Genomic DNA, 20,588 nt, shown 5'->3' with positions numbered 1-20,588 from the left:
AACGTAAAATAACAAATTGTTAGTGTCCTTTCTTTGTGTCTCTATATTCTAAAAATCTACATCTGTGTTTTTATATATTTGTGTGTCGCCGATGAGCATTCCATTTCGAAGATATTATATATATATATATATATATATATATATATATATATATATATATATATATATACCATTTCTTCGTTTGTTCTCCTTTACGGACAATTCAGTTTTTTCTCCGGTCACTATACTGACATCTTCAATTTGATATGTTTATTACTTTACGTCCATATTTTTTAGATTTTTGAATTTTTTAATGTAAAACTTTTTCACTATCCCAATCACTGTCATGTTAATGAATATTCTATATCTCGTGAAAAAAAGAGACCTAATTTCTGCACCTAAAAGGATTTTTTAATCACTTTATTCTTCTAGGCTGCAGCTATGAAAAGATGCATTATATTCCATTAGAGGTTTCCAAACCCTTCGGAAATTAAATATTTGGTATTTTTTCTTACCTTTTGTAATCTATGCATGCTTTTGATAACAAAATTGTTCCATAGACATAATGTCTATCGTTATGCATAGAATTAGTATTACAATTATTGCATTCCCCTGTTCTCATCTAAAAATTATAATGCTTTCTGCTGTTACTTAAAATTTACGTGCAGACCAAAATTGGAAATAATTACGCTGTGGAGGAAACGCAAAAAAGATTTTGTTGAAATAGAATATGATGCGAGAAACGTGTTAATATATCCAATGATTAATAATCGAAGCTTCACCCTTGATGAATTCAACAAATATTTGCGATTGCACCCATTTTGAACCTCCGTGACTCATAAACCTGACGACTTTACATGTATAATACAGTACGAAGAAGAGTCACAGAAATGCCAACCACTTATAATATGCATTATTTCTAAGACAACGGGGGCGCATTCAAATGCAAGCTTAGATTTCATTCGAAAGATTCAAGCAATGAGAAGTTAGCCTTTGATGGGAGCGGAAATGAGTGGAACGGTTGGGTAGTAGTAGTAGTATTTGAGAGAGGCGACCGAAAGCTGAGGCGATTTAATTTAGGCGTTTACTGAACTAGTGATCTTGGGTGAGGAGTCGAAGTAGATAAAGCGACACGGGAGACATTTAAAGTACTTCATTGGGCAACGAAAAATATAAAAGGAAGCGGCACAAAATAAAAGGAGCAGTAGTAGTATTTAGGGGAGGCGGCAGATAGCTGAGGTCATTTGCGCCATAGGGGATGGACAGGAAAGGATGAAGGGTGGAGAGAAACCCGGCGTCGGAGTTAGCCTACTCTTAACGAAATGCACCAAAGGGGCCGCAGCTTAACGTCCCATCCGACGGACGGTGTACTCACTCAAAGTGCCATCCACAACGCACCTCAATTAATTATTGAGATGCCTCGGAAAAATATTCAATACCACCGGAATTTGAACCCGGGCCCACTGGGTGGGAAGCCAGTAAGTTAGCCCCCGCACCATCTCGGTTCCCGGAATGATAGGGGTTTTTTTAATATTTGTCACCACACACAACTCCCTGCTGACTTGAACAGTTTTCAATCAAGCCCGAGGAATTTCTCGCTCCCAACCATCGCCCAAAACAATCCATCACAATCGATACGGACGGAATCACACTTCCCCCATTGCGGGAAAACCAGTTGGCCGTCCGTCCAACGGGACGCCGAAGGTCTGAATTCCCTAGGCGCATTTCGCTCCCGAAAGGGTCGACTCAATCCTTTATATAGGACTCCCTCCCCTCCCCCTACTCCTCTCCCTTTTAATAAGGCCCCGAGCTAATTACCCGGCCATCTTTCTTAAAGCCACTCACATCCCTTCGAGCATCCAAGCTTGTCTCCGGCAACGTTAAGACCAAAGCGGGGGAGGGGAGGAAACGGGGGGAGAGAACACACCCACTCACGCACAAAAACCGGAATCTCCTCATTTTCTTCCGGCTCACACCCGGAGGCAGGCGCGGTTTTCCGACGGACGGACGCAGCGGGAGGCCGCGCGTAGTGATTCGATCGGCCGAAAGGGGTCGCCTTCCGAGGGGACGGTGGCGGGAAACGAACGGGCCTCTGCGGGAGAGGCGGCGGGGGAGTGAAGTGCACCCCTGGCGCGCACGCCCATTTCCTTCCTTCCCTTCCCCCCTCCGCCTGCTCCCGGGACCCAATACGTGAATTAGATCGCAGTGATCCGTGCCCCTTACTCCGTGACGCTGGAATTGATTTTTTCCCCGGAGCGGGGCGAGGGAATGAGTGCAGCAGCGAGGAGCATTGAATTTATTAATTTTGTTTATATCATCCCTTCTGCCACCCCCCAAAACGTCCCTGCAGTCACCGCTACGCGCCAAATCCCCTTTCTCTCCTCCACCCCCAACCAGACGACACACTCGCGCTGTCCGCCCTCCCTCCGTCTCTCTCTAAATTACACACACTCCGGCTCATCGGAAAAAATACAAACACTCCGGATAAGATTAAATTTAAAAAATAAAAATGACCGCCTCCAATCACTGTCTCCAATCTTCTCCCGTTCCGTTGGGTTTCGTGATAATTAAAAAGAATGAGTCACGGGATAGACCGGGATGGTGGATGTTGGGGCGGCGATGAGGAAAGAACATATATTCAGCGCCCATGTGAGAAGGTACTTTTTATCGCCCCCCCCCCCACACCCCAATCAAGCCCATCCCCACTCTATGGGATGCTCGCAACCCGCCAAACCCGTGACGCAATGCTCTACCCTCCCGCCTACTTTGACCAATGAGCGAACTCCTCCCCCCCCCCCCTCAAGGTTGCACGTACGTACGTACGTACGCCGGAGCCCTCTGTCTCTCTGTACGGCGAACATTTCGCTTCTCCCGCCGGCGATCCTCCTCCCGACCCCCTCCGCCTTAACTCCACGCCGCGTCCCCCTCCCTCCACGCGCACAACCACCACGCGTGCAAACGGGGAAAGGTAAACAAAACAAAATCGAAAAAAGAAAAGGAGACGGCGTCACCGCGAAGAGAGATGGTCGATTGGAGTTAGTTCCCAAACCGGCCGCGTGTGCGGCAGCACCTACCTCCGAGGCGACTTGCAGGTGGCGCTCCAGCTGGAGCCTCTCCTTGCTGACGCGGGTGATCACTTGCTCCAGCTCCAGGGTGTCCTGCACAACGATCTCTCCGTTCTTCCCGCATCCCGCCACTCCCGTGAATTGGCGCAGCTTCTGCTTCAGTAGTTCGATCTGCCGCTCCCTGATGCGGACCTGGCGCTGCAGTTCCCGCTCCCTCGCCTCCTGGCGGAGGAAGGGCGAAGCGTCTTTGGACTGCCTCGCGCTCAGGTTGATGGGCCGCCGCTTCTCCGCCCCCAGCACCTCGCGCGTTTTCTGCGAAGAAAGCGGAGGAAATTAGGAGTCCCCTTCCCACGAATCACTCTCGCACTCCGACATTAATTAGCCATTAATGGGGAGAGTACGAAGATTTCCTGGAAGAAACGTGGTCAGGAAGTGTATTTTAACTTTTTGAAATGCCCACAATTGAATTTTAAAAATTAAACTACTTGCATACATTTTTATTAGGAACCTCGATATTTTTCTACAACTAATGGCTAGATTATTTTAATGACGATTAATGCTTGGTTAATTACAGGACTTCCATCTTTAATTTCAACCACTGTTGATCCATAAGTTATAGGAAAGTTAGTAGTAATGGCGAAGAGAAAACATTTCCCGGCTTCCATTTCTACTAATCGGAGTGGTATATTTTTTGACGGTGAGGTGACATTATTTCCTTTACATTATCCTGTACTTGAATAAAAACTATCGACTCCATGTTTTTTTCGCTTCATAGTATTTTAACTTTTTTATTCCCACTCCTCCCACGATCTCATTCGCTCAACAAATCGTCGCAAATTACACGGCATACTTACCAACAGCAACGCACAGCGAAGTTTAATCTCTTCCCTTCGCGAGATTTTTAGATTTGACTTTCGCTCCACGCAAAACCAACCCAAGCCTAGGAATTAGACACCCAAACTAACAACGGGGCTAATTTAATGCGAAGAAAATGCCGACAAGATGGGAAGGGAAGGTATTCACTCAAATTTGGATCTCTATTCATCAACAAGAGAAAAACTTCAAATGAGCTCTCATATTCCTGGTGATAGGTGGATGCATGGAGATTCGGGGAGGGAAAGAATCAAGGGGGAGAGGGGGATGGAAATAGTGTCTACGGTGAAGGCCTTCCGCATCATGCTCTGAATGCAGGGAGCCTACTCGATGCAACCATACGTCTTTTTCCAGTGCCGGCGTTTCCTAACCCAGATATAATGTATCTCGCATTATGCTTTTTATGTCAACCAGGACTTTCTTTCTTCGCTTTCGTCTCCCTTTCCGTCGGAGTACTTTCCCTTCCATCCATATATCTTTCGGAAACTTGTTGTGCCTCAGAACACGTCCAATAATATTTGATTTTCTTTTCTTCCGGCTCTTTTATCAAATTCCTCTCGTACTTGAATTCCTGTAGAACTTCTACGCTCCTTTTCTTTTCGTCCTATTTTTTCCAGTTATTCTTCATCAAATACATTTCTATTGATACAAAACTATAGGGTTTTCCATCTATCCCATGATACAGATTTCATTTGCATGTAACAAGTTGCTCCCAATAAGGGTTTTTTTGCAAAGGATTTTCCAATTTCCAAGCTCATTCTTTTGCCTGAAACATTATTTTTACTTTCGTATCCTTCTTTACACAGCGATCTGTTATCAATTTTGAATACTGTCCCCAGAGATGAAATAGTATTCTTCCATTTGACTTCTTTTGCATTCCCATGCCATAAAATAGATCGGTATACGTTTATTTTTTCTCAAAATTAGAGTATATATTCTTTTATTTCCACGTATTCCCAGTTTCCATTTGGCCATAGTTGTTGGCAAGATTTCGAGCACTTTGCTCGTATCTTTAGCTGATTCTGTCAGGGTTACAAAATGATTCGCAAACAAAATTCAATGAATAACCTGCCAATTGTCTTAATACCATGAGTCCTCTCCTTTACTGAAAAAAACTATTCTCCATGATGTGAGCAAAAAAGATATGCTGAGGGGGACTCGGCAAATGAGAACTTTAAAATATTCAATTCCACTGGATAGAATTTTTTTAAATTTTGACATAAAAGGTGAATGCGCTTAAATAATGGTTCACCGTGGTGAATGGCTTTAGTACTGTAATTGTGTGTACTGTAGTGTACTTGTTTTAGCTGCGGTTTAGTAATGTAACAGTGCTTGGTCGCTGGACCCATGTAAAAGCTAATTTGAGGGCAGCTTAATGGAGAGTTGGGAATTTATTATTTATTGGAACAGTTAATTTGGAAAACATTTAATGTAATGTTATATACTAATGTGTAATGAATAAGTGGCACAAGTTTCATTGAGATTGGGGCCTCTGGTGGGCATTGCAAATTCGGACATATTCAGTTCACCTCACCCTGTTCCTGAATAGCATTCTTCACGAAGGAGTTCCTTCACTTTGGGGCACTGGGGAAAGGTCACTTAGGGCCAGTCCTGGACAAAGTAGAGGGACTTAGTGAACCCCAATTTTTCAGAGAGATAATTGCGATTTCGCAGTGACTTGGCGAAACCTACCGCAAACAAGCGATTTTTTCAAAATGTTCTCAATACATTTTTGGAAATTATTTTTAGACCAAATTTTGAGTGGTATCGAATCAAATCCTCAATATTCCTGAAAGCGCTTTTGAGGCTACTCGAAATATATTCTCTCACAACGTCTTCAGCGATCTGAATTCTTCTACGACTTTAAAACATTTCTTTTTTAAGATGCTCACACAAATTATGACAGAAACTTAAAGGGGTCAAAATTTATTCCCCGTTGATTATGACTCTTTAAACCAATGATATATATATATATATATATATATATATATATATATATATATATATATATATATATATATATATATATATATATATATAAAGGAGAGTGTTTGTTTGTATGTATGTAATTTGTTTACTTTTTTGCTGTCATAGAAACAGCATTTTTCCAACTATGCCAGCAGGATACTTTTGCAAGAACACTATTGTATTCAGAATTGCCGAGATATTATACGTGGAATACATCAAGGAAAGTCTTTTGTAGAAGAAAAATGGGCAACTTTGATCCTGAGAATAATATTTATTCATGTGACGCATTGGGCCGAGTCTACGCAGTCCATCCTAACAACGCCGAATGTTATTTTTTAAGAATGCTTCTACATACCATTAGAGGACCTCGCTCATTTGCAGAATTAAGAACGGTAAACGGAGAAATATGTGAGATATTCAGAGAAGCTTGCCAGAATTTAGGGTTGCTAGAAGGAGATCAACACTGGGATGACTCATTGCGAGAGGCCAGTTTGATTTCTCTTCCAGGACAAATCCGAATTTTGTTTGCCATCATAATAACCTCCTGTAATCCATCTAACCCAAAAACAATATGGGAAAAATATAAAGAATCAATGAGTGAGGATATACTGGCTAAAGTTCGAAGTGAAAATCCTACATTGGATATTACGTTTAACTCCGACATTTTTAATAAAACTTTGATTATTTTGGAGGGAAAGTGTATCACCAATGGTTAACAAGACTTTAGTGGAACTTGGTCTTTTTGCACTTGTACAAGATCAACAGGGTGTATTTTATCCAGATTATATACGTGAAACTAGCTACAATGTCTTAGACTTAGAAGCATACATCGCGGATAAAAAGCCACTTCTTAATGAAGATCAGAAATTCGCGTACGAAACAATAATGGATCAAGTAGATAAACAAGAAGGAGGTATCATTTTTCTTGATGCTGCTGGAGCACGGGAAAAACATTTTTAATTAATTTAGTTCTCGCTGAAATCAGGGTTCATGGAGAAATTGCTCTAGCCGTTGCATCTTCAGGTATTGCAGCGAAATTAATGGAAGGAGGTTTTTTTATTATATATATGTATATAAATATGTACTAATAGATACTCATTCACATAGAAATATATATATATATATATATATATATATATATATAAGGAAAAGGGATAGGAACACATATAAAGGACGAACAAATTAGAAGTGGGGAAGGCGGAATCAGGCAAATCACGAGTGTAAAATTATTTCCTAGACCGGGACTTGAACTCCGGATCTTTCCACTTGCCAGGCAGATATATATATATATATATATATATATATATATATATATATATATATATATATATATATATATATATATATATTTGGTAACAGTTGCGATTACGCGCACTGGAAGGTCACAGGAAGCCTCAACATTGTTACACCGAAGATTACAGCTTATCAATTTTTTTCAGAAATTTTATAATACTTAGAGTGAATGAAACGTTCACAATTAAATGTTCTGTAGTTAAGCCTCTCATTCAAATTACTATAAGGAGAAAACTCGAGAAAGTATACCAGTCAAAAGTGGTAAACAATTTAGGATAAGTGCCCGAGGTTTTAGATCTCTTCGATTTTTCGAAAGATTGAAAAACCCGAAAGCGGAGAAGTCAGGAATGTGCTTAAATAATTTGAGAATTATCGAAATGAAATTATCAGAAGGCGGAGATCTTCGGACCGGCGGCTGTGTGTGTGAAAATTACCCGAAAACGTGACTGAATGAACGTTAAAGAAGTCCATGGAGATTCGTGGATGTCATGAAATATGTAAGAAGAGAGGTAAACAGTCTTCGTTTATTGGCAAACTATCGTATAAGAGATTAAAAAACGAAAAAGGCCATGAAAATACGGACTAAAGGCAAGGATCAAGAGGAAAGACTTATTAAATTCGAAGCGTAGCAATTAGTTGAGACATACCATTACACCAGGACACCCTGTTTGACAACCATTGCCGGGGAAGAAAACAAAGATATAAAAAGAGGGCAGATGTTAAATAATAAAAAAAGAAACTTATTTCTCGTGATCAAAGACCATGCTGATGAAGGGCAAAGGAATAACAGACGGCCAGTCGAAAAATCGAAAACAAATTGAGACATCTTCAAACGGGCGCTGAAAAAAGAATGGGAAAGCATACTTCCAGAGGAAAAACTGTGAAATCGTACAATTCATACTGTAGTAAGAAGAAAATCCGTCAAGATGAAGCCCTGTATCAAGGAAAAGGTACTGGCGTCCATATAAGAGAAAATAGCGTACAAAAACTTGAGTATTGAAGGACAATGATAAAAGCATGCTGGCAAGGCAAGAAAAGCATCGGGGGATACGAGAAGAAACGTTAAGAGTGCATAAGTATCACTCAGCTGGTAGGAAACCATTTCGATTATGATCACGCAATTTATTTCGCAATACGGGATGGGAATGTTGAAATGTCCATGTTTAAAACAACCAAATGAAATAGATACAACTAGTAAGGAGAGATCTCGATGCTGCAGCGTGGGTCCTGGGTGAAATAAGTCAACTGGACGATAAGATGCTGTTCAAAATTCGGTACAGACGGCTAAAAAAGGCTTTAAAAAATCTGTGACACGCAAGAATACAAACGGAAAAATATCGACACACTTCCAGAATAACTTAAAAGGACAACCCCCGAAAATATCACTGATATGAAAGCGGCAGAACCATTATACCATGGGATAATGGGATACCATAGGATAATGGGACAATATATATTTTAGAAGATCGTCGGAAATCGTCTGCATGAGAATGGAACCCAAAGAAGAACAGCCCACTCTGCCCTTAAGTTGCCGCTTAATATTTCCTGACAAGAAAATCCCACATGTCATACAAATAAAACAAGCGGCCAGGCACAAGTTCTTATAGAATGTAAATTGATAGTATGGGATGAGTGTACGATGGCTCATAAAAAATCTCTTGAGGCCCTCAACGCAACACTTCAAGATCTTAGAGGAAACTGCAGTTTAATGGGAGGAGCTCTGGTACTCCTGTGTGGAGACTTCCGTCAAACTCTGCCTGTCATTCCAAAATCGACTCCAGCCGATGAAATTTATGCCTGTTTAAAACATTCTGTTCTATGGAATCATGTCCAAGAAATTAGCCTTAAACAAAACATGCGAATCCTCTTAAGAGATGGAAATGCTCAAAATTTTGCAAATAAACTTTTGGAGATTGGAGAAGATAGATTAGTTATTGAAGCATCTGGTATGATAAAATTGTCATCCGATTTATGTGTATCGGTGAAAACTGTCCGCGGTATGATACAAGCAGTCTATCCTAACGTTAATCAAAATTATAAAAATTTAGAATGGTTGCGAGAAAGAGCCATTCTTGCTCCTAAGAACGATGATGTTAATGAAATTAACAAGGAGATACTAGCCATGCTGCCAGGAGACGTGATTGAATATAAATCGGTTGATACCGTAGTGGACGCTGACGAAAGCGTCAATTATCCAACGGAATTCCTAAATTCACTTGATCCAGCTGGATTGCCACAACATCGTCTTATACTTAAAGTAGGATCCCCAATCATTTTATTGCGAAATTTAGATCCACCAAAACTCTGCAATGGGACACGATTGTGTGTGACAAAATTAATGAAAAATATAATCCAGGCAGTCATTTTAACTGGAAAAGGAAAAGGTGAAATAATTTTTATTCCACGGATACCTGTAATCCCAACTGATCTTCCCTTCAACTTTAAAAGATTACAGTTTCCAGTCCGGCTAGCTTTTTCAATTACCATTGATAAATCACAGGGACAGTCTTTAAAGTTTTGTGGTGTTGATCTAAGATCGCCATGTTTTAGCCACGGGCAACTTTATGTTGCTTGCTCCAGAGTAGGTTCGCCTAAAAATTTATATATTCTTTCTCCTGGATATGAAACAAAAAATGTAGTTTATAAACAGGTGTTAAATAAAAAAGATTCTTAAATTTATATGAAGTAGTGTATTATTGTACTTTATAATTTGTTGTTTTTATTTATGTAGTATATTTATATTATTGTTTCTCCCTAACCCGTGCAAAGCCGGGTATTCAGCTAGTATATATATATATATATATATATATATATATATATATATATATATATATATATATATATATATATATGTATATATATACATATATATATACACAAACATATGTATATATATACATTTATATACACACATATATATACATAAATATATAAACACACAGATGTGGCTTTTTAGAATATAGTGACACCAAAAAAGGACACTCACAATTTTTTATTTGACGTTTCGACAGCTCGGCTGTCGTCTTCAGAATGGCGTTCTCGGGGAAGAGCGGAGATGACATGTGCGGGGGAGAGGTGGGGGAAGGGGAGGTAAGGGACCAATAGGAAATGATCGGGGGAATGGGAAGGGATATGTAGCTAGCCATATGATGCATTCAGTGGGCTTGTTTCAGCCCGGGCGGTTTGAATGATTGGGCCACCCAGATATGCGCCATCTCGCGGGTTCTCACCTCTATTATACTCGCAGATTTGGGAAGGATTTCAATCACCGAAACGGAGAAGCAGTCGTCAAAAGATTTATTGTGGGAAGCAGTGTGAGTAGGGATGGGATAATTAAGAAAGGTGGGAGATTTGGTGGAATATCGGTGGTTATTCATGCGGAGGGAGAGTGCGGTCGAGCATTCGCCCACGTTGAAGGCAGGGCGGAAGTTACAGGAGAGGCGATATATAATATTTTTTGAGGTACAGGTGGCGAGTGGTTGGGAGTTGGTACTGAGTGAGGGGGAGGTCTTAAAAGATGATAGCATTTGCAGGGTGGGCGGTTGCATGGTGCAGATAGGGGTGGGGAAGAGACGGGGGTGGTTGCAGTTGGTTTTGTGGACTTGAAGATATAGTATCTCGCAAGTTCGACGGGCGTTTAAACGAAACAGAGGGACAGTGTGGGAATAAAAGTGATGTGGACTGAGTGTTATTGATGATTGGGAAGAGGTCACGGATTACATGTTTAATTTTGTGTGTTCCGGGGAAGAAAGTGGTGATAAGATTAGGGCATTTTGTGCGGTTCGGTTTGGGGAGGGGAGTGTATTGGGTTGACGTTTTGAGGATTTTACCATTTAGTAATTTTTCAAGGTACCCACATTTTCTGAGAGATTCATGCAGCTGGTCCAAGTATTTCTGTTGGGAGGGGGTGTTGTTGCAGAGTCGGAAGCCACGGATAGAGAGTGAGAATGGGATGGAGCGCTTAGTACGAGGTGGGTGGCAGCTGTCGAAATGATGATATTGTAGCTTATTGGTTGGTTTAATGTGGACTGAAGTGTGAAACGTATTGTTTTGGAGGTGAATGGCGATATCTAGGAAGGTAATATTAATGTCGGATATAGAAGAAGTGAACGATACTGAGAAGGAGGAGTTGACAGAGGAAATAAAAGAGGATTAAGTTTCGCATCCGTGGGACCAAAGGAGGAAAATATCATCGATATAGCGGGCCCAGAAGAGTGGTTTTAGGGTTTGTTGTTGCAGAAAGTCGTGTTCTAGTTTACCCATAAAAAGATTGGCCAATGCAGGAGCCATACGCGTGCCCATTGCAGTGCCTTTTATTTGTAAATATATTTTGTCATTGAATTGAAAAGCATTTTTGGTGAGAACGATTTGGCTCAGTTCGATGAGGAAATCTGTGGATGGGGTGTGTGCTGTGGATCGTAGGGAGAGGTAATGTTTCAGGGCTTCTAAGCCTTCTTTGTGGGGAATGGAGGTGTACAGAGATGTGACGTCTATCGTGGCCATGAGAATGGTCGTGTTGTGCGGAATTGGGATTGAGTGTAGACGTTCCAGAAAGTGGTGCGAGTCTTTAATGTAAGAAGGGAGTGAAATGGCTATTGGTTGAAGGTGGTGGCCTATCAATGCGGAGATTCGTTCAGTGGGTGAGTTGATGCTGGAGACAATAGGGCTTCCGGGGTTATTGGTTTTGTGGATTTTGGGTAGCAAATAGAAATGGGGGGTCTTGGGATTAGGTGGCGAAAGAATGGATACATCTTTGGGGGAGAGACCTTCTTTGGGACCAAACTTGGATAGAAAAGAGAGAGTATCCTTTTGATAAGAATGGTTTGGGTCTTGGGGCAGGGGGGCCTAGCAGGAAAGGTCATTTAATTGGCGAAATGCCTCAGCGTTATAGTCTTCTTTGTTTAGCACGACAACGAATGACCCTTTGTCCGCCGTCGTGATTATTACGAGGTCATCCGGAAAGTAGTACTCGTTCGTGCCGCATGAAGTGCTGACGACGCGAGTAGCCGCTGGACGAGGTCAGATAGCTTCAGTGGCTTGTCTGCCTTCTCTGAGCCAAGTTGCGTGACGCTAGCATTGCCTGTGTTGTTTCTGTGATTGTTTACAATGTTTAAAAAAATTGAGAACGCCGCCAGTTGTGAAGTGAGGGCAGTGATTAAATTCCTCAATGCAAGAAACGTTCGCCCATGTGATATTCATCGCCAATTAAAGGAGGTGTATGGAGAGAATGTAATGGACGAGTCGTCTGTTCGGCGGTGGTGTCGCAACTTCAACATGGGGAGGGGGAACACACACGACGATGAGCGTTCGGAGAGACCGTCTGTCATTACAGACCAACTGGTGAGCTCAGTTGACGAATTCGTGAGGAACGATCGGCGCGTCACAATTGATGACATCTGTGAGCATTTTCCCAATGTTTCTCGAACAATTGTTCATGAAATTGTTAAACACCATCTGCATTATGCAAAAATTTGTGCAAGATGGGTCCCTCGCGTATCTCAATGAGCTGGCGGCGAAGGACTATGCAGCAGGAATACAGAAACTTGTCACACGTTATGACAAATGCCTTAATTTGCTTGGAGATTATGTTGAGAAGTAGTTTAAAGTATCCTCTTTCAAATAAAATTTTTTATGTTTGTTAATATTTACTGTTGTGTCTTTAATTCATGAACGGGTACTACTTTCCGGATGACCCTCGTGTGTGTGTGTGTGTATATATATATATATATATATATATATAATATATATATATATATATATATATATATATATATATATATATATATATATATATATATATATTCTATATTTCTATACACACTAATGAATTGTGAGAAATTGTGTATGACCCTCGTATATCTTTGTTCGACGTTAAACTTCTGAGAGCTTGTCTCTCAGAGGGGGAAAGGTTGTCTGGTGGCTTAAGGGAATCTATGAATTTTTTATCGGAAATCTTTGTCAGAAGAAGATTGATAAAGATTTCAATTGGGTGGTTTGATGGGAGTGCTTTGGATTCGTTTTCTGAGGCTAGACGGAATCGGGTAAGTGCTGGGTTAATGGTGGGAGAGTTCGAAGGGAAAGGCTGGGATATCTAATGGGCGTGCGAGCGTTAATTCCGGCAGAAGTTTAGCGTGTCGGTGACGATGTTAACGTGGTTAGTTCTAGGGGTGGGGGAGAAGGAGAGGCCTTTACTTAGTAGCGAAAGCTCGCTATTGTCGAGGGGCACGGACGAAAGGTTCACTACTTTGTTTCCGTTTTCGGGTGTCGGGTACTGGGTCGGGGACTCTTTAGGTTGACGCCTGGGGAAAATGGGTGTTTCGCACGGAGGATATGGCAGGTTATAAAATGAAAGGCTTGTCGCTTTCCGCGAGATGGCGCATATCTGGGTGGCCCAATCATTTAAACTGCCCGGGCTGTACCAAGCCCACTGAACGCATCATATGGCTGCCTACATATCCCCCCCCCCTTGTTCATTTCCAATTGGTCCTCTACCTCCCCTTCCCCAACCTCTCCCCCCCACATGTCCTCTCCGCTCAACCCCGTGAACGCCATTCTGAAGACGACAGCCTAGCTGTCGAAACGTCAAATAAAAAAATTGGGGGTGCCCTTTCTTTGTGACTCTATATGCTAAAAATCCACATCTGTGTATATATATATGTGTATATATATATATATATATATATATATATATATATATATATATATATATATATATATATATATACATACATACATATGTATGTATGTATATATTTATTTTTGCGTCGCCTCAGAGCGTTCCATTTCAAAGATATAATATATACTACCTTGATCAAAAAGTTCCCGGAATAACCACCGTGTGGCGCTCCCATCGTTCCGATTTGAGTTCTGTTTTTTTTGTTAAATTGGTACATCTGTTGTTGATATTCCCTTTAAATCTTAGTGTCATAACTTGACATTTGCAAAAGTTACGTAGCCAAGAGTACATCTATCTCTGTGTGTGTTGGCGATTTTTTACAATTTCAGAAATGGATTTAAATTTGCAACAACGAACTTGTATTAAATTTTGCGTAAAAAACGGATTTAGTGGCGCACGGACGTTGGAAATGTTGGAAAAGTGTTTCGGCAACGATTCTCTAAAAAAACGGTCGTTTACCAGTGGCACGAGCGGTTAAGAAGTGGTCGTGAGTCAATCGAAGATGATGAACGCAGTGGCAGACCATCGACATCGAAAGTCGGTGAAAAAATTGATAAAGTAAAAGAAATGTTGGTCAATAACCGCAAATTAACCATCAGAGAAATAGCGGAGGACTTAAACATTGCCTATGGATCCGCCCAAGACATTGTGGTTAATGATTTGGGTTTCCGTCGTGTAGCAGCAAAGTTGGTTCCAAAAGACCTCAATTTCATGCAAAAAAGAGACCGTGTTGACGTCGCAAAAGACATGATTTGCGAGCCTGAATCCGATCCCACATTCATCAAAAGGATCATTACTGGAGACGAGACGTGGGTTTATGAGTACGACACGCAATCCAGACATCAGGCAAGTGAATGGCGTTCACCAAATGAGCCGAGACCAAAAAAACCACGTCGTTTTCAGTCAAAAAAGAAGGCAATGCTGACGGTTTTCACGGATTACAACGGTGTAGTGCATCATGAATTTTTGCCAGAAGGCCAGACAGTAAACAAAGAGTATTATTTGGGCGTTATGAGACGTTTGCGTGAAGCAATTCGCCGAAAGAGACCAGAAATGTGGGCAGAAAACTCGTGGATTTTGCACCATGATAACGCACCGTCGCACAGTGCTATCATTATTCGTAATTTTTTGACGAAAAATGCAACAAATACCATCCAACAGCCACCGAATTCACCTGATTTGGCTCCCTGTGACTTCTTTCTGTTCAATCGAGTTAAAAAACCATTACGGGGAACGCGTTTTAGCAGCCGAGAGGAAGTGATGGAAAAATCGCAGGAAGCACTGATGGACATACCGAAAACCGACCGTAACTTTTGCAAATGTCAAGTTATGACACTAAGATTTAAAGGGAATATCAACAACAGATGTACCAATTTAACAAAAAAAACAGAACTCAAATCGGAACGATGGGAGCGCCACACGGTGGTTATTCCGGGAACTTTTTGATCAAGGTAGTATATATATAATTATATATATAATTTTATATATATATACCATAAACACAGTAATCAACCCGAAGGTCGGTTTAGTAGGTGAAGGTAGAGTTCACCCAGTACGAAGCCCTATACGGCGTGTGAAAATTCACACATCGGGGTAGGGGGGCCAGTTCCTTTCCCTGTGCCGGTTATGGTTCCCCAGGAAGACCTGGTACCCGAAAAAATCACTTCAGCTTGGGTGGAGCTGCAGGTGCCCAGAGTGCCTGGCCCGGGAATCGAACCCGGGACCCCCTGGTCAGCAGTCCAACGCTCTACCCACTGGACTACCGCGACCCATTATATATATGTGTGTGTGTATATATATATAGTTATACATAAATACATACATAGAGAGAGCTATAGTTTGGTTGAATTTCGTCTTGGCAAATCGAGGTCAGTGGTTTAAGTAAGTCCCATCCAAGGATATTTTTGTCTTGGAATCTTTCCCCCTTCCCTATAAACTTTATTTTCATACTTTTACTTTCTATATCTCTATCCAGTATCTATATCCGTTTGTAAAAATTAGTATATAATATTTGCACGTGCTCTTATGGCTATGAAATAAAGTAGAGGAACGCTAAAAATTGAAGAGAGCATAAGAACTCGGTTATTTTGGGCGATAAGATGATCACATACGAATATATTTGCCATGCACATGAATAAAAAAACCAGAGGCACCCGCCCACATATAATAAAATACTTCGGATTAGGATAATTTACACGTTCATCATAGTATATGGACAATAGAGATATTTTGAGTCCTGGCAACCACGGGGCTCGGCCCAATCGGCCGTGTGTCGTGCCCGGCAGCGGGGGAGGCAAGGCTTCCGCGGTCGTCATCCCACGCTTGCAAGGGAAAACCAGCAGCAGCAGGACAGAAGACGCAGGAGAAGAAGACCACATTAGTTAGAATAGGAACGTGGAATGTTAGGACAATGATGAGGACAGGGAAACTGGAGAATATTAAACGAGATAGGGAAAGGGAAAATATATATATTTTAGGTCTATGCGAGGTGAGATGTAAGGACAGCGATAGAATTACTATATTGATAATTATAGAATAATATAAAGCGGTGGGGACGAGAGCCAACGAGGGGTTACCATAGTATTAAATGAAGAGGTAGACGAAGCGTAGTCAACATAGAGCAGGTAACGGATAGAATACTACTAGTGGAGATAAAAGCAGAACCGACGAACTTAGTTATTATTCAGGTATACATGCCACCGAGCAACCATAAGGAAGAAGAGGTCGATAGGATATACGATCAGTTAGAGGACATGATCGCGTGTGTTCCTGCAGGGAAACATTTGATAGTGATGGGGGATTGGAATGTGACGGTAGCCGAAGGAAGAGATGGTGATGACGTAAGGGACTACGGTTTAGGCACAAGGAATGACCGCGGGGAGAAGGCAGTTGGAAGGAGACAGGAGTTGGTCATCACCAACACTTGGTTTAGACACCACAAAAGACGCAGGTAGTCATGGAAAATGCCAGGTGACTCAGGAAGATATCAGCTAGATTATATCCTGGTCAGACACAGGTTTAGGAACAGTGTGATAAATTCCCACAGCTTTTTGGGAAGCGGATGCGGACTCAGACCATAATTTAGTTGTTATGAAATGTAGCGTACGTTTCAAAATGGCGAGTTAGAAAATGGAATGCAGAAGCATTAAATGGGTTGAAAAGAAAGGAATACAAACAGGCGGTTTAGAAAATCATGGAGGATGGTATAGGGCTTAGTACTATCGATGAAAAATGAGAAATGATCAAGAAAGGGTTGTCTGAAGCTGCAAAAGACACTATTGGAACAGTTAACCCTAAAAGGACTAGGAAACCATGGATCACGGATGAGATGACTACAAAGATGGATGAGCGGCGAAAATGGAAGAATATAAATACAGAATTAGGCAAAATGAAGTACAAAGAATTGAACAATAAATAGAGGCGGGCGACAAACAAAGACAAAGAAGCATGGTGGAAGACGCAGTGCGAGGATATGAAAAGTCTGCAGAGGAAGGGTGAAATCAGTGCGCTGTATAGCAAAGTTAAATCTTTATCGGGAAATAAGAAAGTGAAATCAACGATAGCCATTAGAGATAAGGCGGGTAAGGTAATAGTTGACGCAGGGAAGAGCCAAGAGAGATGGAAGGAATATTTAGAAGATCTGTATAGTAAAGAGCTTAGACCTACAAAGTTATACATTGAAAAAGAAAATGACGCAGAGGAAGACAGCTTACGTCCAGGCGTACTAGACAATGAGATAGAAAGGGCATTAAGGGAGATTAAACTAAATAAGGCCGTGGGGGTAGATAACATTCCCGTGGAACTTTTAAAATGCTTAGGAAAATGTGGGAGGAAGAGGCTATATGGGCTGATCCGTAGAATTTATGAGGAGGGAATCTGGCCGGAAGACTTTGTGAGATCAGTTTTAGATCCTATTCCGAAAAAGGTAAATGCCACGTCATGTGAGGACTATAGGACAATTAGTTTGATATCCCACGCAGCTAAAGGGATTATCAGGATCATAAGCAAAAGGATACAGAGTAGGGCAAATGATTACTTAGCGGAGGATCAGTTTGGGTTTAGGAAGGGGAGAGTTACGCGTGATGCCATTGCTGTAATGAGGTTATTAATCGAGAGGAATATAGAACACAACCAGTAGGTATTTGCCTTTTCAGTAGATTTCGAAAAAGCGTTTGATAGAGTTTATTGGGAAAAACTAATGGGTATATTGCAGAAAATAGGAATAGATTTGAGAGAAAGAAGGCTAATCCGCAACCTGTAAAAGTCTCAGACTGCTCAGGTGCGGTCGGGGAACGGGGAGTCCGGATGGGCAGTGTTATGAAGAGGTGTTATAAGGCAGGGTTGCCCATTATCACCGTTGCTGTTCAACCTGTATGCAGAGGAAATGATTAAAGAGTAATGGGATGAACTGGAGGTAGCAATGAAAGTGGGCGGGGAATTCGTGGAATTAGTTAGGCTTGCTGATGACCAAGCTTTAGTTTGTCAGTCAGCCAAGGGGTTGCAAGCATTGCTTAGTGAATTGGAAATTTAGTTCGAAAGGTATGGGATGAGAATCCATATTAATAAAACAAAAGTTATGCGATTTTCTAGAAAGAAAAAGGCTGAGCTTAACATTAAAATAGGAGGGCAAAAACTAGAGCAGGTAGAACAGTTTACGTATCTCGGTAGTGTTTTGGACCAACATGGTCAAAGTAGTGGGGACATAAGGAGAAGAATTGCGCTAGGCGAAGAGGATTTCATAAGGAGGAGGGAGTTAATGACAGGGACGTTGATTAAGGATGTTAAGAAAAGACTCTACGACTCAGAGACTAAGAAAAGGGGGGATTGCTAGTAGAGATCTGATGAAGGGGGCCTTGACAGGCAGTGGGATGTTGAAGAATGTAATAGAGGGAATAATATTAGGCAAACGAGGAAAGGGAAGGAACAGGATAGGGATGTTGGACGGGATGAAGGAAGGAAGGAAATACTCACAGATGAAGAGGGACCTGGTGTAGAGTAGGTTGCTGTATTTTAGTGTTTTTTTTGGAGTCACAAAATATTTTTTTGGTAGTTGTGTCCATCCAAAAACCTACCTTAACCGGGAGATTACCATATTATAATAATAATTTGACTTGGGTATTTAGTTGGGCTAAGGGCAAAGCCTAACACTGAAGTAAATGTCATCTATGCATCTTGTTTGCCTTCAATCCTTGCCATAAGTCTTCTGTTTTCCTTCTCTGACCGCCCCTATCCAACATTCTCCTTTCTGATTCTGATTCTTTAACATTATGTCGTCAACTGAACGCCCTGAAACTACATTTTCGCTCTAGTTTTAATTTACGCATACACATTCCTGTAATACGTGAAAACAGCTTTAAACGGCTAAAATCTTTATCAATCGGAATTGCGTTAAATAGAAAAAAAAAACAAAATGATGTACAAATTGTTTCACGCACGCTCCTCCTTCCATGGGTATTAATAATATTAGTCGTCTTGAGATTTTAAAATTTCCTTATTCTTTGAACCTCCTGCAGTATTTACTCAACATTATCTTATAGATAAATCTACATCTACATTATAACCCGAAAACCGCCGCAAGGGCGTATGGCGGGGGTTGTTAGGTGACCACACGTAGAAGAGAATAAAACTACATGCAATACTGACATATTTATGGAAACCAATGCACACACAGTGGCGTATATATTAATGCAAATTCATTTTCTATCACTTGACACACACGTGCACCTAAGAATGTACTAAAAATTCATCCAATAGCGTGTAAATTGCAATAAAAAAGTAGGACGGGGAAATTCCCCTGCCCTATGGACATGCAGAATAGTTATCTGCTTAAGTAATCAACAAGAATCGATTCCCTCATTTCATTGAATTATAATCAGTGGACTCAAAGGTTATTTATTAATTATGCACAAAATATCATCAATTTTAATTTTCAACCGGATCGATTGACTATTATTCAGTAATCTGAGGTTTATTTGAGATGGACGCAAATTTAAAATCCCTACATATCCTAATGTAGAGATTTTAATGTCCTTTTTAATATCAAATATGCCCATCCTATTTGCTCTCGCTCCTCGTTTGTCTTACGGTCTCTCCCTTGTCACAACTCTCATCTTTCCGTGGCATAACAAATGATATTTATTCACCTTTCCCGGTGGAGGAAAATTTTTCGCCCAATAGATGCTAAGGAAAGCACACAATAATCAACCCGAAAGTCGGTGTGTTGGTTGGAGGGAGGTTGAACTCAAATAACACTTCTGGGATAATGAGCAACTCTTAAGAAATATATGGCCTCAAAATATCGAAATTCAACTTTCACATGTCTCTCGTGAAGTGATTCACTTGCTCGCCACTAGATGTAGCCGTCAGCATCGCAAGCGCTCTCAATGTCGCCTTCGAAGTGTTCGGAAGTCCAGAGACTGCCGTTTGTTCTCCTCTACCCTTAGCGCTGTTATCTGTCCTGATACTTTCTGATTCCAAACTAACGCATATATCACCTATACCATTAATTCTACGGATTGTGGATTGAGAATTTCAAGTAAATAAGTGGTATTTTTAGTATAGTGTCCGCAAGGAGAGGGATCTGTTTGAACAAAACGGTTTTCATGACAAAATAAGGATGAAGCTTTCCAGTGCCATGAAGTGGTCAAGATACATATAGCGTTCGATGCAAATAAGACTGATAAACTTCAACCAGTACTAAGAGATATAATCTAGATCAATTTTTAAGGCTTGAG

The 20,588-nt window shown here is 41.0% G+C and overlaps 1 protein-coding gene across 1 annotated transcript in view; it reads right to left on the bottom strand.

The window, feature by feature from the left end:
- Positions 1-394: 394 nt before the first annotated feature.
- LOC139694900 (uncharacterized) overlaps positions 395-20,588 on the bottom strand; it is a 134,605-nt gene continuing 114,411 nt past the window's right edge. Inside the window, exons 2-3 of the mRNA XM_071593402.1 lie at positions 3,054-3,356; positions 395-418 (exon numbers count right to left, since the gene is read on the bottom strand). Coding sequence (XP_071449503.1) covers positions 395-418; positions 3,054-3,356 — 327 coding nt within the window. The remainder of the gene's footprint in view (positions 419-3,053; positions 3,357-20,588) is intronic.

Source organism: Hetaerina americana, unplaced genomic scaffold, assembly GCF_022747635.1.
Source record: "Hetaerina americana unplaced genomic scaffold, ioHetAmer1.1.p SCAF_59, whole genome shotgun sequence".
Lineage (NCBI taxonomy): Eukaryota > Metazoa > Arthropoda > Insecta > Odonata > Calopterygidae > Hetaerina > Hetaerina americana.
The sequence above is the reverse complement of the archived record's forward strand: the minus strand, read 5'-3'. Positions and strand labels throughout refer to the sequence as shown.